The following is a 24483-nucleotide window of genomic DNA, read 5'->3' as shown; positions in this document are numbered from 1 at the left end:
AGCCGGAGTGATCACCCAAGGTGTCAAGGCAGAACCTGCTGCGTGCGTGAGTGCAGCGCCGTGTTCATCTCGTGCTAAGCCTGTGTATCATGCATGAGAACTCTGCACTTGGATGCCGCTTGCAGGCCTGACTTTTGTTGCTGCGGTAGCTGTTATGCTGCTGCTGCTGCCGATGGTGTCTAGAGAATGCCGCCTGCTGAGATATTCAGGCCCGGATTGAGGGTGCTGTGGGTCATAAGCCAGCATCATTTACGTATTCTCTACCCGTACTATGTCGAGCCCATAGGCAGCTGCACACTCTGGCTGAGAGCTAATTGAGCCCTGGTGGCTGCGGCTTTGTAGGATCTCAGTCCGACTCTGTGCTCGTCGTTGGCGAGCAGCAGGATGGGCCTGGAGCGGTGTGGAAATGCGTTCCCAAAAGTGCCAGGCCCTACATCGTAAAGGAAACCAACAAAACAGCTCGCTCGTGTAAGCCTGCTCAATTCTAAAGTTTATATGGGCTCAGAGTGGACGGCCGTGAGTTAAGTGCCACAGGGTGGGCTGTAATTATATAGTTCAATGCAATGAGCCACAGTTTTGGCATTTGGCCATCCGGAATAGGGGTGGGGTGGGGGGTGTTTAACACTTAATGTGCATACGGAATCCTTTGTACATCAAAGGCACCTTGCTCGTTGTCTGTGGGAGGGTTGTCATGTTTTTATTTTTATTTCCCTGCCCCCCCCAATATTTCCCACCTGTGACGTATATTATTCAACTTCTTGAAAGCCAGCATGTCTCCCGGCTGTTGTATGCACAACAAGACTGTTTTCCCCCTCTCCGTTCGCAATCCACAAGTATGCCATGTCCATTAAATATCGGCAACGAATATTTTTTAATGATCTCTGCGCTGGAAAATGTGAGCTCGTATTCGATCGCATTCGGTACCACACTGCTGGCCTTTGCCAAAGCCGCTTTGGTACCTTGAACAAGCTTGTTGCTCGTGGAAGCATGGACGCACTGCACGTAACACGTTCAGCCCTTTTGTCAATCCACTGCTGGATGAGACCCTCCCCACGCCGTACAGGTTGTAGGGGGGTTGTCTGACCACACTTCACCGTGCCGGTCGGTGAAGTACAGAAGTGCAGTGCAACACAAAGCCTCCCCCCCCCCCCCCGTGTCACCTACACCACCTGTTACGCACGGTGGCCACCCATTCAGGCACTATCCAAGCTTGCCTAACTTCCAGAATGTGCCGAGGCAGGACAAATTCCTGGGTGATTTGGTCCACGGGTGTGACACTTAACAACTGACTGATTTGTTGTTGATATCGCGCGCCCCCCTCTCGCTCATACGCGCTGGGGCATCTCGGATCACTTTACATCGCCTCTCGTCCTCGGCACATTTGAAAGTGGCAACCCGCCCCAGCGGCAGCAGCGGGGTCCCCGTGCGGAACAAGGAAACCCCCCGGGCACACCCACCCTTGCCAGTCGAGGAGTGACGATTGCTGTGACTAATTTTCAATTGGTACATTTTTTTACCACGGTCTTCTTAAGTTTGAATTGAAGTAATGTTGCTTGGAAAGCATTCGAGAGACGCCTCCACTCGCTTGGGTAAGATTTCTGTTTTTTAGGGAAATTAATACAACGTTGCTCAGCTTTGAGCCACCTTGGCGAAGCCTTAATAAAAAAAAAATTCGCCCATCCCTTCCTCATTTAATGCATATTTTATCGCGACTTGAAATTTTAATCGCGACTTCAAAGTCTTGAATTGAGTCTTGTCTCAAAATTATGTAAATCAAATCACTTTGGGAAAGGTTTAAATCACTCCGTGGTTTCGTAGAGATTAAGCAGTTGTATTGGAGGCATCCACCTTCAGGGGCAAATAGGCACCTGGATTAGGCAGCATAACAAGTAGATTGTTGGCTGTGACCGCGGCGCTTGAGTTAATTCCTCGCTTGCGGCCGCTTTCTCAGGCCACCCAGGTTTTTGTCTCTCGCGTCCAAAATGCAATCTGCAAAACGCCATTCTTACAGGGAGAGAGGGGAGGGAGGAGTCCCTAGACTCAATAAGCCTCTTCTAGGTAAAGAAATCGATGCTCATATGTTTACCCCGCTACACTCGTAACATTACAGTACGCTTGTGAACATCCGAACTGGGGGGGGGGGGGGGGGCGGGGTGGGAGGTGAGAAAGGAGCGATGACATGCAAGAAGAAAAGCCCTAATATGATAATGTGCGTGGAGCTCACTTGGGGAATATGGCACGGAGGAACCCTGTAGAGACGCCATATGCCATCGCCAAATGCTAAGACCCCCCCCCCCCCCCCACGTGGAGGGCTTTATGGGCTCCGCAGTGGAAATGGCAGGAGACCTGAGAGAGTGTGCCGGCTGCGCGTGGCCATGGCGACGCCGGCTCGCGCTGTTTTCTTTCGTGCGCATGAATAATTGAGAGTTCCTAACGATCGGGGTGGGGGTGGGAAAGGCGGATGGCGGGGTGCGGGAGTGGGGGCGGTGGAGGGAGCTGGGGGGGGGGAGCGACACGGCAGAGGGGTGTGGGTTGGCCGGCGGGGGTCGGGGGGCAGCAGTTCTGCGGTGGGGTGGGGTGGGTGGGGGGGCAGCACCTCCGACGGTCACTAATGCCGCGAGAGCGCCGGCCCCTTCGCCGTGCGCCGGACGGGCCCCCCCCCCCCCCGCCGTGGCGTTGAAGGACGCGCGCTGGGACGCGTCCGCCCGGGTGACTGGACACCCTCCTCCTCTTCGTGGCGGGCATCGGTCCGAGGAGCCAGGGCCGTCTGGCGAGAAGATAAATAAGTTGAATTGTTAAGCAGAATTGAAAAAATCCCTCTGCTCAGCCAGCGCCGTCGGTTGCAAGGTGTGTAGAAATTAATTGGAAATGGCCTCCGCAGGAGGATTGATCAAAGTGCCCACTGGCTTCCTTGGAGTGACGCTTTCAAGCCGCCGGCTCTCTTGATTTGCTCTCCAAGGCTTTCGACAGCCCGATCATTGCCAAATGTTTAACCGAAACGGGTACGGCAGGCGCAAGTGCGCCACGGCCGTTCTTAATTGTCTGACACTTTTAATGGGGGGGAGCGGTGGCTCAGTCTTCACCACACTCCCCGCACCTCTTATGTGCACGGTCGGCTACGTACGGTGCGACAGAAGTTCAACATGCATACACCGCGCTACGAACGGGGACCGATCTGACTTCGATTTCCGGATTCCCAGCTGTGGCGAACGCCAGTGGCGAGAGTGGAATCCCAACCTGCACTGTGCAGTGTGGTGAACCGTAATCACGCAACCCCCATGGCTGATATTGTACGAGGAGCCCCTTTATCCGGCAGTTGATTGACAGAACAGATTTTTTTTTAATCAAGTCTGCGATGTTGGGCATTCTGGCCACGATGATTAAAGCAGTGGAAGCGGCGGAGGGGGGGGGGGTGGTCACACACGGTCCGAACGGTTGCGCAACCCAGACGAGACATTATTACCGAGAGTGTAACTTTGCTTTTGGCTCTCCGTATCGTACATGACCATTGGCGCGCTCGCCACCGGAGTCGGTGTGCGTCTCCGGGATAGCGGTGCCGTTCGAGAGGTAGCGCAGAGCGCGGCACGAGGGCATATGCCGCCCCCAACACCTGCCGTCTCAACCACGCGGGCCGTTGACTTAAGCGCGACTGAAAGGCCGGCTGCGGTTTTACATCGGTTCTCTCTGTGTACTTTGCCAGGGAACTGTTACTGATGCAAAGGCAAATATGTACATCGCACTATTGTCAGCGGGTTCATATTAACACCCGTGGTTTCCCCGGCCGTGCAGGAGATGTTTTGTGTTGTCGTGGTACTTTTGCTGACCCGTGCCGTTGTTTCTGAATTGCTATTTTTGCCAAGACTTGCTTATTGGAGTGAAAAAGATGCTTCTGGCGGAACACGCTTTTGCCCAGAGCCATCCGTAAACCCGATGACACGTCTTCCCCTCCCTCCCTCCCTCTCTCTCCCGCAGCTTTACAAAGAACAAAAGAACGACTTTGATATTGAGGAAAATGAAGATAAGAAACTGGTGGAGAACGTGTCGGCCGAAATTGAGAAGCTGTTGACGAACAAAGTGATAGCATTAAAGGCAAGTACAGATGATTGGTCTTATCTACTGGGCTTGAGATCAGATGTGAACACCAACGGCATAGTTGTTGTGTATTGTTTATGAGAATACCCCAGATGTCTTTATGAGGACACTTTGCCTTGTTGCTACTGCCCTCCTTAATGGAATGAAGCCCCTACGTGAAATGCGACAGCATTGCATTTACATCGTTTTTAAAGTACAATAGAGTGAGTTATTTGGGGACCGGTATTCCAGTGTTGAAAATGGTATCAGTAATAGATTGCAACAAAGCGAATTGTATATTATGAGCACAATTAGAGAAGACTCCTTCTTTAAGCATGCTCTGTCGAATTATTTTTTATCTCAATTCAACAACGATTGCTTTAAAACGACATCTACACCAGTTCTTAATTCTTAACACATTATTTTCATTAAAAAAATAGCAGAATGTGCATTAGGGTGCAACAGTTAAGGCATACTATGGCATTAACAAGGTAATTATTCTTGAAATACCGTGCACTAGAAGCTAACAACAATTACGGTTTCGGCTAAACTAAACGGTGTCAAATTCAAGCTCGTTAAAAAGATTGATAATACGACATCTTAAAAACAACCGCCACCACGCGATGCAAGAGCCGTGGCGTTATAAATACAAACTATTAATTCCATTTTAATGGTTGCATCTCGCCACTCGTATACTCAAAGTCAAAACGTAATCGCCACTTCTAATATAACGCTGTATCTTTGTGCGCTGTGCCCTTTGCAGAAGCTAACGGAAACGGCAGAAACATTACAGAAAAATCACCAGTGGAATGATGACATCAAGGTGTGTTATTTATTTAGTTCTTCTTTCAGCAACCATTAACATCCCACTGCTGGGCAAGAGACTTTCCCCAGTGCCCTTCCGCTCTGCACCATCGCTTGCCACCTCCATCCAGTGCGCTGCTGCACATCTTACCATCTCATCCCGCCGCCATCTTATTTTCTGTCAACCTTTCTTTCGTCTTCCTTCCATTGCTCTCTGTCCTGCTGTTAATTATCCCCATCTGATGTCCTGGGCGATTGTTCTCCTGCCCAATTGCATTTTTTAGTGGGGTTTTTTTTTTCTTTTTTCCCCCCCACTGTGTAAATGACAATACAGGTTATGGTTAATGCACAGACACACATGCACGGTCACACGCCTTTTCCAGGGTTCCATCGCGCCATACTGGCTCCATGAATTAATCAACCAACCACGAGCCCCATTGTGCACCGACAGCATATTGCAGATCTCCCAAAGAACAAACGCTCTCTCGTATTCATAATTCAATACTGTTGGGTGGACGAGGGACTTATGGATGCAAAATTGGTCACTTAATTTCGTGGCCTCACCATCTAAAATCAACGATGATTAATCATATTGGCTGCCAAGAGCTATGTGTTAACCCCCCCCCATAGTGAACCGCAGAGGCAGTTGTACAATTTTGCCAAACTACCACGAGCCAAGGCTCGGTGTATCAACTGGGATCCCAATTTAACCGAACTGTACTGAACCTCCCCCCCCCCACCCGACCCCGAGTTTACAAGCAACTTTCAATATTTAATGAAACATTCGATTCATCGTTGAACGTGTAAATTGATCATGCGATTTACAAAAGATTAATGTGCGGCGCTCACTTGAATAAGCCTCGACGTATGTTTGGCATCGCGCGATTGTCAGCACGTGTGCCTGGAATATAAAGTCCCAACTGTTGTTCGGGCATTGATTGACGCCAAACCCATTCTGCAGTTGATGGCAGACTGGAATCAATCAGAATGCTTAGGAAGATTCCTCGGTAAGAATGTTAAGACCTTAAGGCCTTCAGAATGTCCCATTTGTATTGAGGCATTATGAATCTCTTTTCTAAATTTCCCTGACTTGATTAATTGTGACGTTGTTAATTACTTGGTTAATCGGTGATTCATGCGTAGCAATTGACGGTTGATTAATACCGCGCGATTGAAAGTTTTGGTAGCCGCACATATTTTGTTAACCACGCGAGTCGTGCCTGCTGCCAGAATTCTGATTTCGGATTTCTGATGCGGCGAATGGAAAGGAATGGCACAGGGAGAGGTGGGAACTGGAAATAGGTGCGTGTTGGAATAGGCCCCGAGGAATCGAGATTTATTTTCTGGCCCCGAAAGAAATCGAACTTACGGGGGCGCACGACGGTGCGGTGACACCAACGTAGCGTCGCGGGATTAATGGCAATGATGATGGCAACAGTTATCCTTTCCCCGCACATCTATTTTAGACGGCACAGCAAGGCACTGTCTGTGCGCAGGATACACCCACACATATACCGGAGAATTCTCCTGTCAGTAGGAGCTTATTTTTATTGCCTTGCTTTTTGCTGTATTATTTATATCAACAATGATTCACCGAGATCCTTTTTGTTGTTTTTTTTTAGGAAGAAAATGTAACCTATTTTAATGCAAAACAACACATTAAGGTAAGCTACGATTGAAGCATTTTCATGTATGTTACGGGTACGTTAATTACTCAACGGTGACGCTGAGTTCAGTGCTGTTTTTTGAGTCTTTTACAATATCACGGCACTGCATTTTTAAATGTCCAATGAAAAAAATTTCTGTTCATCATAAAACGCACCGTGTCTACAAAGGATATTTTTTTTCTTGTTAATGTCCTCACGTTTTGATAATGAATGGTCTACTTTCACTCTGAATAAGCCCGGTCTCATCAGATCTTGGAAGCCAAGTGGGCGCCGAGTCTGGTTCGTGCTCAAATGAGTGACTTGCACCAGAGCAGTACCCAGGTGTTGTAAACAAGGGCCTGTGAAAGGTGGTCAGGAGGAGGCAGCCTTGCAAATGGGTGCAGTCCACAGACGATTGGCTCGACTGGATCTCTCCATCTTTGAATTGTTTTAAATCTTTGTGAAGCTTCGAACTTGGAACCCCTAATTTTTTTGGGTTTTCTCTGGGCACTCCAGTTTCCTCCCGCACTTGTATAAACACTCATCATTAATTGTATGAAAACATTTTATGAATGTAATTGGCCAAACATCCCAATTGAAAAAGAGTATTGAGACACGATGAGACTCTCTGTGGGTAATTACATGTCATGTATATTAAAATATACTGATAAATAAGCTCTTAGGATTATATGTAAGTACAAGTAATGCAATCCTATTTCCTACGAGAATGCTATATTGAAATCTTATAAGATTAGTATTGCCATTCCATTCTCACGAATTTGAAACTCATCCATGGCTAAAATGGATTTGAAAAATGTATTTAATTTATTGTTACAAAACATTGAAATACAGTGGCAAAAAGTATTCAAAAGGACTCCCATGTTCAAGCATTGACATTTAGTGCATGACCATAGTTTACATATTACATTAAATTAATTAAACCGCAAGTTTGAAATGAAACTACTGTGTTATTCTGTTGTTGTGTTCGCGTTTTAATTAAAATGGTTGGATTTTTCTCAGCTCGACGTTAAGCCGTATGTGCAGTTCCCCAAGGTTTGACGGATGTGCCAGTGGAAGTTGTGTATCGGAACTAATTCTCTCTTTCCCTTTACCCGGCTTCTGAACAGTTTGTCATCCGGTCTGAAAATATAAAGGGGACCTTGATCATGAACTCTCGCAAATACTACCACGTCACCTATCATATGCCATTGTTATTGCCATTATTATTATTGGAGCCTTGCTTATTATTAGAGCTTATTGGTAGTCCACACGTTTATTAGAGTGAGGTGAACAGCGGCGATCCTTTATGTTAATTTGCTCCCAGGAAGTTTGTGAGATTTTGTATGAATTATTAAATGTGGACAAAGTTTTTCAATCTGAAATTTTCATTAAAGGCAGCACTTTGAAGTGTGCATCAGGGATAGGTTGAATTTTCAAAACATTACATTTTTTTGTAAAGCATCGGCTTATTTGTTCTCCTGAAATTAAGATGTTCCTGTATGTAAATTTCAGGCACATTTCAAATAGAATAGTTGTATAGATTGGCATGCAAACATTGTCAGATTATTTATTCATGTATCTTTATCATAATTGTTATGCGGATTTTTCATCTAATTTTTAAGTAAATAAATTCATGTTTTACAGATATTATTAGCGGTACTTCCAGATTTGGAGTAACGTTTTTTTTTACTATATTATATAGCAGTACACAGTGCGTAATGTGTTTGTAACTTGACTTGAAGCTTTAGTGACTGCAGGAATTCATATTCTTGGGTATTTCTGTAAAGTCACACAGATAGGTTCAAAGAAAATAATCTGTTATTTTTTATTCTTTTCTTTGAACCTATTTACGTGACTTTACCGAAAGACCCAAGAATATGTGTTTGTAATTATCACACCAATTAATGATCTAATTACAATTCATATCGTGAAGTATGTATATTTGATTTTCATTCTTTTGTTATAATTCAAAGAAAGCACCAATGATACGGCATGGAAAATTTTGTTTAAATATTTAAGAAAGCAAACTTCACATAACTTGTATTAAATTGAATGTTTTTATGCTGGCGATATCCAAAAGTGACGGAATTTGCGGTGACAAAGTGGCTTTTTGAATAATAAAAAAATAAGTTTTAAATGTTTTCGGAATGTTCAGCTAGGCCTCGAATAAATAAGACTACAGTAAAACCTTGGATTGCGAGCATAATTCGTTCCGGAAACGTGTTTGTAATCCAAAGCACTCGTATATCAAAGCACTCGTATATCAGTTGTGATCACGTGACGCTCGGCAGACAAAGCGTACACGTACTAATCGTATTGCAAGACCTCGCTCGTTTATCAAATTAATATTCTGATTTAAAGCTTTCGTGACTGCAGTAATTCATATTCTTTGCTCTTTCGGTAAAGTCACGTTGAAGGGAAACAATAAAATAATAAAATATATATAAAACAATAAAAATTCTCACGACGTTTCGACCATAACACAAGCGGTCGTCATCAGGTGTGTGAAAGAGCTAAGAATATAAATTAATATTCATTAAAAAATTTTGCTCGTCTTGCAAACACTTGCAGACCAAGTTACTCGCAATCCAAGGTTTTTACTGTATAACTTTTTTTTTTTACCCATGTTTCTGTAGATCACTCGACTATTACATTAAATATCCGGTATTAGTTACTGGGTCCCCAGAAAGGGTAAAGGCGCAGCCCTGGCAATTGCTTGCCCACACCACGGCTGGCGGAAGGGGCCTTCTCTAGCGGGAGCTCTCGGCGGGCAAGCGCCTAGAGCTCGGGGTACCCAAGTTCAGTGTCAAGAAAGGCACGGCTGGCCATTGCCCCTTGCATCGCCCGTTTGCCCATTGTCCGTGAAATTGGTCGGAGGTGCGTTTTGGCCGTCGGGATTTCCGTCCGCGCGAATGAAGCGCCGCCGCTGCTGGTTGGTTGCGAAAGGAGCCAAGCGGGCGATGGAGTGAATGAAACTGGCTCTGAGTCGTTGGCCCCGGACATCCGGAGCACGACTCCTCCATTTTGATTTCTTTTTTTTTGACGTCTGTTGGCACTCGGCTCGACGGCATTAGAATCCCACCGACTTGATGTGGGGGGACCACGCTCGTGCCGTCAATTTACACGTATGCCAGTTCAGCTCTCGTTGATATGCAAATCATTAATTAATATGCACACTTTAGATGCCGTTGGTGTATATATATAAATTGGGCAATGGAAAAAATTATGCACGTCTGTTGATCGGTGGCACTGCAAGCGCTGGACTGCTAATATCGGGGGCCAGTGAGTGCCTCCCAAATATTTGGATCTCTTCTCGTGGGTCAGTCGCATCGGCAGCAGGCAGCCATGGGCATTGGTGTCACTTCTCTTCAGACCGAGTGCCCCCTTCTTTCAAGGGATCTCCAGACCACTTTCCACTATGAATGGATGTGGGGGTACACAATTTCTACCCCCCCATCCCCCCGCCGTCATTGAGGGTAATGTAGCAGAAGATGGTGTATTGGCGTTATTTGGTATTGCGTACTTAATTTGTTTTAAATCGGTGATATTTCCAGTAATTGCGTGCATTTAGCCCACATACTCCGTAAAAAGTCAATGTAAGCGGAACTCGATTCTGTATCTCCACATACAAATAAATATGTTTGAGTTTTCGGCCTATTTACTTTCCAGTCCAATATTATTGTGCAGCATTTGTGTAATCATGCGAACGCTGGACCTGTTTCGACCTTCAGGGACTCATCAGCAGCACAGTCAGACTCGTTAAGGAAATGCTCCCAGATAAGCAGATGTTATCGGCAGCAGCATTAACAGCTCCTGGGATGCTGCCGAAGATAATTTCCTTTTAAAAACATAAATGTCAGGTACATTCGTGTTTAATGTTCAAAACCTGTTGAAAATATAACATTATTAGGTAGATTTTTAGTTGTATCACATTAGTTACTGTATTAGCAGGTGATGTTGGTATTATTTTGAGTCCATGATCTATCCTGGATCAAAAACAAACTTTTGGCATGATTTTTTTCGTGGAATCTAAATTACCCATGTTTTTCTTCCTTGTAGTGTTTTATTTATTCCTCCAAAGGTTATTTATTTTTTCCTCTACTGAATGAAGTGAAACACTCACACGATTTTATAACAATGCTAGAGGTGACAATTAACAAAGCAACCTTCCCCTTTAACGTGTGGTAATGGAACAAACAAACTAAAATACTCTTCTTCATTCCCTGCATTACACCTGCCTCGCCTGCTTTGACTTTGCCCCTCTTGGAACATTTATTTGCTTCAGTTTGCCAGTAAGCAAACCGTGATGTGGTTATTCATAACCACAATCTGTTCTCAGAGCTCAGAAGGCCCGACTTTAAGCCTCATTCCTATTTTACACTGCTTCATTTTGGCTTTTAAACCCACTCAAGCCTTCATCTTCACAGATCCCTGCTCGTTCAACTAGAGATCTTAACCCCTGGTTCACAGCTCCCTTTTTGCCACTACTGGGTATGGCAAAAAAAAAAGACTTGGCTTGAACCTTCATCATCCGTATTTTTCCACCCGCTTCATTTTTGGCTTTTCAACCCATTCAACTCACAGATCTTGGCTCAATCAACTTCAAATTTAACTCTCGATGAACAGATCCCCTTGTGCCTGCTTTGCACAGCAAAAGGGGGCCCACGCTGCGTTTCGTCCATAAAACACAGAACTCGCAAACGACACAGGCCCTCCCCCGTCGTCTTTTAATGGGCGTGGTTAAATAAGTGCCGTGGAATCTCCGGAGTAAATCCATGATTGACATGCAAGAGGCCCGCTGTAGATTTGCTTGCAGTTTGGAGTTTGTGCGTTTTTTGTTTGTTGCACTCCGCCGCTAGCAGCGGTGTGTGGTTTACGTGCTCGGGCTGACGGTGCACGCATGCACCCGTGCGCCCCCCCCCCTCCCCACCCCCCCATATCTCTGCGACGGGCAGATGACGAATGAAGGCGAGGACGAGGGGGAGGAGGAGGTGTTCCCGAACCAGATAGACGCCAAGTTCGAAACCGACCCGGCGTTCAAGCGTCCCGTCAATGACAGCTACACGGCCGTGCACATCCCCACGGACATTTACCGGGGCTGTGAGTTACCGGTTCGCCAAAGTCTCAAGCTGCTGCCGCTCGCTCAGCTGGGATGGAGGAGTTTGCTCCGCGCTCACACTCTCGCCCCCTCCACCCACCCACCCACCCATCCCCTCCACCCACCCACCCACCCATCCCCTCCACCCACCAACCCACCCACCCCCTCTACCCCCTCCACCCACCCACCCCCTCCATCCACCCACCCACCCACCCCCTCCATCCACCCACCCACCCACTCCATCCACTCACCCACCCACTCCATCCACTCACCCACCAACTCCATCCACCCACCCCCTCCATCCACCCACCCACCCCCTCCATCCACCCACCCACCCCCTCTATCCACCCACCCACCCACCCCCTCCTTCCACCCACCCCCTCCATCCACCCACCCACACCACCACCTCCACCCACCCACCCACCCACCCCCTCCACCCACCCACCCACCCACCCCCTCCACCCACCCACCCACCCACCCTCCCACCTACCCCCTCCACCCACCCACCAACCCCCCCACCCCTTCCACCCACCGACCCCTCCACCCACCCACACACCCCCTCCACAGGGCATTTGTTTAATGCTTTACAGCCATGGTTGTTGAAAGGGTTTATGCGCTAGCCCTGTCCCTAACAGCGGAGGGGGGGCACTATAGACCTCATAAAGATGATCCGAAATGAACAACGCCACAACGTAAAGTTGTGTTGTTAGGTACTTACTTTTATTACTACGATCTCCAACTGTAATTTGCATAATCCTTTGTAACCTCTTCATACTCTGAAGAAGGGCTATTGCCCAAATATTAGCCTGATATATACGTATTATATTGTTTCTGTTATAAAGCAGTGCAAGTCACAGAGACGGTGAGATAAATTTTAGTCTGTCCCCCAATGTCTGTCATTTTGAATCTCGTACATAGTCAAAGCTTCGTAACCGACCCTTCTTTTTCAACTCGTTGAGTGACATTCTGTGGCCCTGTCTGGGTGCTCGGTAATCACGGTTGATCCGCCGAGGTCATGAAATCTCATCCATTGCGCAGCTTTGCTCTGACCTTTATGAATTACTTCGACTGACATTTACTCTTACCGACTGGCCACCCAGTTCTGTTGGGTCTGCCGCGGCCTGTGAATAGCACGTAGGACAATTCAACAATTGAATATACAAGACCTGTGCACCTTTAACAGCTCCCAATCAAGAATCCAATTTGGAGACCTAGGCCAGACATATATTGGGGAACAGGTTAATTATGTTTGGCTGGTGTGTGTGTGTAATTAATTCACTTGTGTGCACGAATATCGAATGTGTGTGTTCATTTATATTGCGTGGGGAAGTGATGGTACCCTGAACTGATGCGCTCATGTATGGTGCTGCTGATGCAGACTCCATTCCCAGCTATGCAATTTGTATCTCAGACTGAGTGGAAACTACGCTGTTCGACATAATGATGTGCACGAGTCTCATTTGTAAAATACCCAATTGTTAGCGCAAGTGCATTTTGACCTTTCGCTGTCGAATCAATGTCGCCCAATCAATGACACGCTCAAGTTACAGAGATCATTCCTAAAAAAATGTAATGGGCTCCTCACAGGTGTAATTGTTTCCCGTGCGCATGTGGTGATGCAGTATTTCACACGCTATGTTTTATGCATGTGCATATGTGTGTGGGAAGCAGTAGTGTAGCGGTTAGTGCACTGCGCTATGAACCCGGCGACCAGAGTTCGATTCCCGATCACGGCCAACACCAGTAATGATTATCTGCACCAGTCCTGGGCCTTCGCTAGATCGACCTGGCCTGAAACGAGTACCTGGTGCGATGTCTAAGCATCGCCACGAGGGAGACAACGGTGGCCGGGCTTGGTGCTGGCCCCCCCCCACCCATTCAGGCGCCGTGTCGGCCTTCATAGGTGCTCGCTAACAGCACTTGGCTCAGTCGTCTTTTAAGGCTATGCAGGGGTTCTTTGCCTTTGTTTATATATATGTGCGTCTGTGTTAGAGGCGTGGAAGTGGTTTGTGCACTGCACCGTAATCCTCGTCACATGGTTTCCAATCCTGGCCATGGCTAACTCCCGCAGTTGAAAGGCGTATTGGTGTGGCGGTGAACACTCTGCCATCTCATGTTCCGCAGTGCTCTTAATAAGTGCCCGCTAACAGCGCTTTCATCTACGGTTTGCAAAGCGAGACAGGAGACCTCCGTATTAGTGCGTAGGTCCTTCTGCAGCTCTCCGATGTGCTTCGGGGGGACGTGTACCGAGTGTCGATCGAGCACGATGTCCGACGTTTCGGGAACTGAAGAAGCTCCCCGAAATGTGGAGCCCCTTTATTTCCTGAAGAGTCTTCCGACCACGCGGACGTAAGCGTTCTGACGTCGCACCGAGCAGGACTCGGTGCAACCAGAGGCGACAGATAGGGCCACCTTTTGGCCCTATCTTGGTACCTATTCGAGTGTTGTGTGGTTTGTCGTGCCGCATGCGCAGACGCGCCCGGTAACACCTCCTCTTGTCGCCCACAGCGACGATCATTCTGAACGAGCTGAACTGGACGGCCGGGCTGGATGAGGTGTTCATCAACAACAAGAAGGAGGACCCCACACTGATGTGGCAAGTGTTTGGCAGCGCGACGGGTCTCACGCGCTACTACCCAGGTAAACCGCGGCGCTTGCGACGCACGGACAGCCGCGCCTCTGTCTTGCAATTCCAATTTCCGTTCGTCGTCTTTGGCAGTCACCCATCCACTGCCGTAGTGCGGCGGTGAGTGCACCGTAACCCTGCTGGCATGGGTTCCAATCCCGGCCATGGCTGACGCCCGCAGTTAATGGGGTGCTATCGAAACGAATCCTGGGCCCCCCCCCCCGAGGTCAACTCCGCGTTAGTCGAGTGCACAGTGCACAGAGTAAACGCCACTGCTGGATAGACGATGCCGTGATCTCTCCCGGCGACCGTGCGCCGGGCTCTCCGCTCCATCTCCGTGGTGGTTACGATCTCTCGGGTAGCGGACCTGTCAACATGGTGTCCCTTGATTTGCGTTTGTTCTCTGGTTCATTTGTCACTGCGTCTGCCCGGTTGCGGTTCACCGCATGCATCCTCTCCGTGCTCCTTTGGGAACGTTTTGGCTTTTGTTCTGTGTGTTTCCAATCCGTATTCTGCGGCTGGTCATATTCACTCGTTTAAAACGTTCACCTTTAAGCACGCAGGCATATCTCCATATATATAAAAGGCAAAGTTGTGAATGTGTGTCTTTTCAAAATGTTTAGCGTACTTCCCGACATGCAACAAACTTGAAATTTGCCATGTAGGTACTTTCCAGGCTGTACACCATGCAAAAATTATAAAAATACACTTTTGGATTTTTGGGGGGGGGGGGAGCTCAATAATGCATTTATTTTTTTGCACAGCAAGTGAACAGTGACGTCAAATCTGTCATGTGACCGGCGCATGTGGAAGCGTAACGCATTGTAGTGTAGTGGTTAGCGCGCTGTGTATGTGTCTGTGTGTGTGTGTCTGTGTGTGTTTGTCTGTGTGTGTGTCTGTGTGTGTGGAAGCATAACGCATTGTAGTGTAGTGGTTAGCGCGCCGCACTATGAACCCGGCGACCCGAGTTCGATTCCCGCTCACGGCCACCACCGGTGACGATTATTTTCACCGGTCCTGGGCCTCCCCTAGGTCGACTCAGCATCAAACGAGTAACTGCTCTGCTGTGTGAACATCGCCACTGGGGAGACAAAGGCGGTCGGCGTGGTGAATTCAAGTCCCGGCGAAGCCGGGTAGTACAGCTACTGGCTTGTAATGATCAAATATTAATTTCCAAAAGCATCCCATCCAGCTCGGTGCTTGCTCACTTCTTTAGCTCATCAGCATAATCCTGGTACGCCTTCAATAATTACTCAACATCTATCTACATGGGGTTGTGCTGTCCATTATTTCACTTGCTTGAGTTTTTATATAAAATCTAAATAGCAGCTGCATCTTAAGATGCTGTACTAAACCTTGGGGACATTGTCTTCATGGGGGTGGGGGGGGCAGGGGAATTATATCAATATGCATAGATATTGTTTGCAAAAACTAGACGGGAATATGCACAGGTCTTTAAGCCCAGGGGTTGAATCTGGGATGTGGAGTTGACAGCTCAGATGTCCAGGCGGAATAGAGTTCCAGGCATGTGGGACAACAGAGGAGAAGGAGTGACCTCTCACTAAGTGAACGTTATTTGGGGCCTTGAACAGAGGTCCTTGGTTGCCAGAGCGGAGAACACACGAAGGGTGAGGGGGGGGGCGTAGAGTGAGCTGAGAGGGAGGCCAGCGGGATTGAGCCCGTGGATGATCTCGAAGATTGCGAGCGCCATCTCGAACGTTGTCTGAGGTTGCACTGGGATTGGATTGTTACTCTCACTTGGTCGTGGGGAGGTGAGTGGGTGGGGGGAGGGAGATCCTGTAGCCATTCCCTCGCATGGGGCTGCTTTAAATCACGTAACCCCAGTAATGTTAAATTTACGGCCGTGCATAATTTTGGCGGCGAGGGGTGGGTGGGCGGGTGGGCGTGTCGTGCCCGTGTGGTGCGCGCGTCGGCCGAAGACGCTCGAGCGTGGTCCAGTCACGACGAAGGCGCTGTCCAGAAGCGCTGCCGGTGAGCAAGCCCACGTGACCCAAGCGGTGCGTCTGCTGGGTGGAATCTGCCATGGGAGGTTAAAGCCGAATCGTGTGCGGTTCGACACTGATGCTGCCACATTCGAGGCGTTGGGATGGGGTGGAGCATTTCCCAGCCTCTGTGTCCATTCCACTGCTTGACGAAGGCCTCCCCCACGCCGCGTCGGCCATGAGGGTTATTTCACCGCACTTCACCGTCTGCGCGGTTGCTCGGTGTGGGTTGGAGAAGGCGGGGAGGGTAGACTGACGGGGGGTGGGGGGGGTATAGAAGTGCAAGACAACAAAGTCGTTTTGCCGCATCACCCTTTGCTGCCCACGATGTAGTCCCAGAGCGGAACTGCGGCACCTGTTTTATGCACGGTGGCCACCCATCCAAGCGTGTTCCAGGTTCAAAAAGCCTGCTTGGCTTGCCAGATACGATGAGATCTGGTGCATTCCAAGTGTTTTGTTCATAGGATTATAAATATTTGCCTAAGCTTGCAGCTGCAATAACAGATTTTTTTTATTATACAGCATAAACCAATTGTTTTATGTTTTCAATTATTTAGCTTCGTCATGGCTTACTTTAAGATTGCACAAAACGGCTTTAGGGTATTGGCATTGCTCTAAATGTGCAATTCTACATCAAACAATGATATGGATTGCAGTCCACTCATTCATCCACATCTCAAATTATGACAACATAACACAATTCTTGAATGGGGGAAAAAAATAAATCACAATAAATATCTGCTCTGGATTTTTTACCAGTTTAAAATATATGGAAAGTATTCAAAATTTCCCCCTTTTCCTTACAAGACAAAAAAAAGCATACTTAAATGGGTCAATGTATTTTTTCCATGTAATACAAAAGCATCAGCTGCTGTGCCGGTAATTGTCGAAATAGTGTGATACTTACGGCGGCATATTAACAGTTGTGCATGCTGATAATGAAGTGACATTTATGACTTGTGTTGTTTAACTTGCGCATGCTGCTTTTCTTTATTCAGCTTTCAAATTTCCACAGGAAGGGCCCGATAAATAGGCCGTAAGGCTGTGTCATAGGTGTCCTGCGACGGTACAGACGTCATTCAGTTCCAGTCTTAGTCTCAATCGTGGCCATGTATGTCGCAACACAAACGCCTAGAGTCGGTACATGCTTTACATGTTGCAGGAATAGGGAACGTCAGCTTGTAATCGTCAATCATTACGTTGCGTTCTCTACTTCAAAGGTTGACGTGTAGAAATTGTGGGTCCATGCTAGCATTGTCGTTTTGACATTAGCATACGAAGACATGGTTTCCGATTTGCCACGCGCACAGACATGTTATGCACGTCGGCTTTCGCGACCAATGTTATGATTATCCTACAAAATCGTCGAACTTTGCTTGCTGTCAACATTCCTCCGGTTTTGCCGATGAACAAAATCTATTGGCCTGTTTGCCCATGACGTGACAACTCGATTTCATTGGCTCTGTCGGGTGTTGAAGGCTTCTCGTAAAATTATTGACATCATGCCTTTACGATGATCTCACCCAAAAAAAACGAGTTATGTATCGCACGTAGAAATGTTTGGCAAAGCGCGCACACACACACACACCCCCGTTACCTTCTTAACTGAGTAACAAGGGTCATCAGACCGGACTTGCGAATCCAGACGTCGCAGATTCGTTTCCATCTCTTGACAGTTGAAACAATGGCGTACGTCTCTTAAATCGGTGCATTCTTCACTGACATTCCACTGGAAACAATGTTTCACGGCCTCTTTTGATCCGGTAATCGATTTGCAAAATGTTTACCGGTTTTGTCGTTTTAACAACCCTCGTCCGTACCGTGGTGGTGTTTACGGTTCCGAGTGCTGAGGTGTTGTTCCTGCCATTGGGTCAAGCAGTAAATCCTCACGAGAAGAGGACAGAATGAAGCCGAATGTTGCATAATACCACTCTGTGAGCTAATAAATAATGCATTCTTTGGTTTTTCATAAAACAGGCAATATGGAGAGGGGAGAAAAAATCTATACTGAAATGTAATGTAGATCGACGAACGGGTGCAGTTTGTGGGAAAATAAAACGTTTTACATTGAATGTACCTTTTTACAAATGGTGCAGTCATCACCAAACTCCTAAGTTTTTTTAATGCAGTGATTCTTACATGAATGCTTATGCGCACTATGTCACAAAACATTGTAAAGTGCATGTGTGTGTCTATGTCCAATGGAGTGGGGAACGGTGGCGCAGTGATTAGCGGCACGGCGCTACGAACCTGGCGACCCGAGTTCAATTTCAGCTCCCGACCAATAAACAGTGGCAAATATCTGAACTGGTCCTGGGCCTCCCCTAGGTCGACTCGGCCTTAAATGAGTAAGGCGCATTGTAATCATTGCCACTCGGGTGACAAAGGTGGCCGGGCGTGGTGCTGGTCACTCACCCCTTCATGTGCCGTGCCGGCCTTCATAGGTGCTGCTCGCCAACAGCGCTTGCTTCAAGAATCTTTTCAAGGCTATACGAGGGAGCTTTGAAGCTTTGAATGGGGGACAATGGCGTAGTGGATAAAGCACCTTGCTGCGGGGTTGGAAGTGAAGTGCCACAGCTACCGTAAGTGGTCAGTAATATCTGACCACTGCAATCGTGTACACCAACCTGCACTGACCAGCAGGCTCCAGTATACCCGACATGGCAGAAGGAGGCCTTCATCCAGCAGTGGATTGACAAAGGGCTTTACATTATATTTTTTAAAAATTAGTTTTCACTTTTTGTGGATGAATGATAAATATGTCAACATTTCAGCCAAGTGACCGGTACCATGCCCGGTGATATTTACACACTGCATCGGGTCCTCATTTAAGGCTGAGTCGACCTAGGGGATGCCCTGTGACCGGTTCAGATATTCCTCTCCGATGTTAGCTGTGAGCGGGAATCGAATTTTAGTCACTGAATTTATAGTGCAGTGCGCTAACCACCACACTTCCGTTCCCACACACATGGACACACAAACCTATGAATACCACTTACACAAAGGTAAGCATTACAAGCAACGGTGCAGTATGTTTGACTGTAAACCATAGATCATCAACAGACAACCCTAAGGTGGAATACAATCTTTGCATTCAAATCGGAACAGGCATATTTTTTTCCACAAAGCCAAAATAACTCTGCCCACAGAGTTTTGCGTTGCAATTTTGTCAGCTCTTGGTGGCCGTGTGACGCAGCCGCCGAGGTTGACGAAGCATTTTCGTTACCTCCCCCCTCGCAGCGTCTGAATGGAACAAGGAAGGCAAAGGGGTGGACATGTACGATGTGCGAAGACGACCTTGGTGAGAAGAGAAAACATAATCAGACGACGTTTCGGGGCAATGGCCCTTCTTCATAGCACATCGTGCATTATCAAGATGGGGGGCATTTTCCCCAAAATTCCACCAGATATATACATGCATATTTAAATCAGTATTAATGATGAACGTGAGGTTTTTTTGTTTATTGTTGTTGCTTGTGCGCCACTGCCAAACGCAGTAGCAGTATCACCACGTGATTTGCTAAGAAAATAAGCCAATGCTGTGACTAGAGAAAAGTAATATCATACGCTTGACATAATTTTGTCTAAGCGGCAATGATTTTGACACTCATTTGCAACAAAGCTCGTGGCCATCTCCTATCCATCTCTTTGGCTTCAGACGTTTATCTCGTTGCACTCCTAAAATTGATATTTAGGGTGTAGTATTTACCATGTAAATACAGGATTGTGTTCTGCATTTTTTGCTGGGCTAAACAGCTCGATCTGTCAGTCAGGATTTGGGGTAATTTAAATATCTGCACACGAGCAGAGAGGCTGAGAGACTGAAACACAATGGCAGCTAGTATCCTTCCCTCCACTGTACAGCCACAAATATATTCCATTGCTTCTCTATTCATGCTACTGTGTGGATTACATTACCATCTCAGAGCATTGGGCCAGCACCGCTGATATCCTGGACCCGAAGCCAGGCGGCCACCTATGATTAAACCAGGTTCTAAAGTGCAGCTCGTCGATCAGAATCAAAATATTTATTTATACCGGAGGAATCCGATGAGTTACAAAGATATTTTTCACAGATGTCCAGTAGGATGGTATCATCTCGGACACTAATGACCGCACAAAATGGCCAATCCGTGCGTTTGTCACTTAATCAGACTTATTTCTGCTCCAAGAATGAATCGCGTTGGGGTTGGCTTTCATGCGATGACCATTACCGTCGGTGGGAAAGTGCTGCCCTACTGTGGTGCGAGAACAGAGGCTGCCTGAAAGGATCTCGGACGAAGCTATGTGATGTCCGGCTTCCAATGTGTGATCCTGTAATGTGAAGTGTGGCATTACTCTGTGAGATGCGTCTGAATAGAATGATCCTCGGTTGCACCCATTGCATAAGAGGTTGCTGCTTTTAAATTCTTTGAAAATATAGAAAAAGGTGCAAGTGACAACACTTGAATGTTGTGTGGCGTGCGATGCAGGTACATCCAAGGAGCAGCCTCTCCAAAAGACATGCTCATACTTGTTGACGTGTAAGTGTTGTAATTCTCTCCATTAGCAGCTCAGGATGCTGGACATTTCTTGAGCGTGAAGCACTGTCGAGTTTCTGCATTAACCTCCGAGTAGCACGGTTGGCCGCGTACGGGGCGAAAGAAGTCCGACGTGCATAAACGTCCGGCACCCTGGTGTGTCCGTGGTGTGAGAGGCTTTCCACCCCGTGGGCACCGGTTCGATCTCTCCACGGCAGTTGAAATGATGAGCACGCTTCTTCAAGACCCTCCCCGCCCGCCCGCCCCCCCCCCCCGGCCCCACCACCTCTGTCCACCTAGCAGTATAAAAGGAGTCACCGCAGTTAGTCGGTCAGCAGGTCACGTGTGGTGGGGATAAAGTGTGGGTACGCCCACCTCTTCCGAGCGGTGTGGCCGGAGTGGAAACCTCTTTAGGGGTTCTGTAGAGCGTTCTCCAGTGGAGGCCCTTCCCCCAAGCAGTGGCGTGAGCAAGAAATTGCAGGGCTGCATCTTTGTCTCGTAATCGTGTATCTGTAAGTGAATGCAGGGACTTAGGAACTTTAAGAGATACGAACAAACTTCTTCGTTTGTCCAGTTGCCTGTTTGGGCCGAGAGTCGTAAGTTCCACCGCCGCGCAATGGATGGCAGTGGTGGCACCTACATCTGCAGAACATGAAGAACCAGTGGCATCTGCAGGAGATTATACAACTTTTAAAGCCATTCCCCATGTTTAGTGTACATGCTGTACAACCTGATGGAATGGACAGGAGTAAAATTAGTTTCGACTTACGAACAGACCTGGATCCTAACTCGTTCATAATAAGTCGAGGAGTATATTCTCCCTGGCACTCGCTGTCGCACTGCGAGGGAATCCAGCGTTTCAGCTCTGCGAGCAACAGAGAGTAGGAACTGAAGCTTACAGGAGTCGAATATATTAAAAGAAGATTTGTTGTTGTTGTAGGCCAATGTTTGTTTTGACAGCGGTTGCAAAGCTTTCGCAATGAGCGTAGAAGTAAAATGTATTCCTGTCACTCGCCGTGAATGTTATCACAGTTAAGCCCTCTTCATCCTATTCACGCGTCCCCAAATCTCGGAACACAATGAAATTAGAATAAAGGCATGCTTAAAGGTCACCCGCATGATTTAGCACAGCACCCAAAGGGTTCTGCTGTTAATGGAAGCAGCGCTGGTATTCATGCGGTGATGAAGCTACCAAATTTCTAGGAGGCTCAACCAGGAAACGTGGTGAGCTGGTAGCTCCTCCCTCTGTCAGCTCCGCCCATTTTTACATAGCCACACCTACTGAACCCCTAGCTCTGCCTGAACCGTGAGTGGCCTTGGCCCTTTTCTGATATTTGCCCTGCCTACTGTTCATAAGGCCCCACCCACTCCTCTGCCAGTCCTGCCCAAGACCCAGGTAGTTCTGCTCTTTGCCCATATCACGAGCCGAGCAAAAGGTCAGAACATTTTAAACAGGGACAAAATTCCAAATCTCGCAATTTTCCTCCCATCGTCTCTTTCCCAAGTCCTTACAACCTTTGCTTAACTCAAGGAATGTGTTGCATTCTTATCTATAATGCTCTCAAGAGTATTGTTTGTTTTTGGCGTTATGCGCATTTGGGCATGCTCAGTAACTGTGATTTAAACATAAAAAATGCTTTGGAGTGGTGGTGGGGGGACAGGGGGTGGGGGGGACACAGGGACAGCATTTCTAAAACTGGGATTGTCCTGGATGAACCAGGACTGTTTGGTAGCTCAATGGAGAGATGATGCATTGCTCTGTGCGTTTCTCCGCGCTCACCCCTACGCCAGGAGCGGCAGTGTCAGCGGCCTCACGCTCAATCTGATCAAGACGTCCGTCTTGAACATGCTTGAAACACTGGCCGATGACGACTTCGTGAATGTTGTGTCGGTAAGGGAACCTGTCAGCATGTCAAGTTCATCGTACGACAAAAGATAATTGATTCTTGAATGTCATGTCCATCCCCACATTGTCCCAGTGATATATCCAGATCGCTTCGAGGGATGCAGTGGGGACAGGGAAATCTGAGTTAGATTCCTGGCCACGGCTATTGTCAGCGGCAAATGATATCACGTCTGGTTCTGGTCCCACCTCGTTTCATACACCTGCACTGACCACTGTGGTGAAGTATGGTCTTAAAGAACACCCATGGCTAACGCAGAATGGGGAGGCCATCCTCCACACGTTTTCTCACATAGGGCTGCACATGATTACATTTGGTCTCTAATTAATTAATTACATCGTATAATTTCCGAAACTGTCCACCCACTTGATTGAAGGTGGACAAGGCCACTCATAGTGTTATTGTTGCGTGAATGTGGCCATTATAATTAGGTGTTTCGGAGGACAATGCGCGTTCCTTTTAATTGTCCGTCGGTCGCCTCTGTGGCGACGGCAAACGTGTGGCGTCTCCACCATTCTCGCAACGCAAATCCAATTAACGCTGTCGGCAGTGTGCTTAGAAACCCATTTCATTTTCGAGCTCAGTATTTTCTGCAACGTTTGGGAGAACAATTAAAAGGCTAATTTTCATAAACGATATATCCTGATTTGAAAGGAAGCAAATAAAGTCACTGCAAATGGAAAGTACGTCCGTCAACCCTGTTTTACGTTGCCGCTGAAATAATTACGTCGCTACCGTATGCAAAGCTCATCAGCTGAACATTGGCTCTTGACGATAGATTGCAATTGCAGGCATGTACAAAAGCAAGCAAATACAGTGTCAAAGGCAAGCTAAAAAGAGCCTCCCTCTTCCAATTTAGCTTGGGAAAAATGTTAAACAATGCACACAAATCTAATACAGCAGCAGCAGTGGTCAAAATCAGATGTCTCCATCCGTGAGAGCAAGGTGGTGTGTACTTTAAAAAAGATTCTCTCACATTTAATGTCTGCGTGCAATACCGTGCACGTGCGTGACGCCTCATCCGTTGTCGTTTACTTCTCATTTTTTAATGAGTGGGTTATTTTAATGAAGTGTCGAATTGCAATGGCTGCGCGAGGCTTAAAATAGATCGAGCAGTTATGTGCACTGCATTGGAACGGGAGCGTATGGAGTAATTGCCGAGTTAATGCCGGCTTCCAGCGAGCGTGTGATTGCCACGTGGACGCTAAGGATGGGATGTTTAATCTGTTCCGTTTTCTCTTTCCCCACCATGCCTCCCCTCCGCTCGCCACTTCCCGCTGCGCAGTTCAACAACACGGCTAACTCGGTGGCGTGCTTCAACCACCTGGTCCAAGCCAACGTACGCAACAAGAACGTGCTGAAGGCCGCCGTGAACAAGATGTTGGCCAAAGGGGTCACCAACTACACGGCGGGCCTGGAGTTTGCGTTCAACCAGTTGCTCAATGTAAGGGGAAGGCCCGGTGTTCCTCTGGCTGCCCTCACAGTAGAGCAGGGGCTGGGGGAACCTATGGCCCATGAGCCAGACACGGCCCGCGACTTCAGTTTATAGGACCCGTATGTATGCGTGTTGAACTTTTTTCGCACCGTACCTAGCCAGCTGTGCTAATCGGAGATCCGCGGGGGAAGGACCGCTAACGACGCACAAAGAGCATTTCTAAAGAAACGGGTTTAACGACACATTTATACTTATGTAATCTCACCCCAAAAAAAAAAACCTGTATTATGGCTAAAGAAACGAGTTTGCAATCTCTTTTTAAAAGTGCATAGCTCAAGTGGCTGTCTAATATTGGAAAGAGGAGCATTCCAGACGG

The 24483-nt window shown here is 47.5% G+C and overlaps 1 protein-coding gene across 3 annotated transcripts in view; it reads left to right on the top strand.

The window, feature by feature from the left end:
- LOC116949362 (voltage-dependent calcium channel subunit alpha-2/delta-2-like) overlaps positions 1–24483 on the top strand; it is a 112099-nt gene that overhangs the window by 40140 nt on the left and 47476 nt on the right. For 2 of the 3 annotated variants that reach the window (XM_032966591.2, XM_032966590.2), the window contains exons 3-12: positions 3973–4089; positions 4835–4894; positions 6498–6539; positions 7542–7574; positions 11477–11621; positions 14128–14259; positions 19489–19549; positions 20721–20771; positions 22560–22659; positions 23958–24116. In XM_032966591.2, the coding sequence (XP_032822482.2) occupies positions 3973–4089; positions 4835–4894; positions 6498–6539; positions 7542–7574; positions 11477–11621; positions 14128–14259; positions 19489–19549; positions 20721–20771; positions 22560–22659; positions 23958–24116 (900 nt within the window). The remainder of the gene's footprint in view (positions 1–3972; positions 4090–4834; positions 4895–6497; positions 6540–7541; positions 7575–11476; positions 11622–14127; positions 14260–19488; positions 19550–20720; positions 20772–22559; positions 22660–23957; positions 24117–24483) is intronic. The other variant, XM_032966592.2, reaches the window with a different exon arrangement.

The sequence above is a fragment of the Petromyzon marinus genome, chromosome 36 (assembly GCF_048934315.1).
Source record: "Petromyzon marinus isolate PM22_M1 ecotype Great Lakes invasive population chromosome 36, UKy_Petmar_22M1.pri1.0, whole genome shotgun sequence".
NCBI classification, from domain to species: domain Eukaryota; kingdom Metazoa; phylum Chordata; class Hyperoartia; order Petromyzontiformes; family Petromyzontidae; genus Petromyzon; species Petromyzon marinus.
This window is presented reverse-complemented; position numbering and strand designations above follow the sequence as displayed.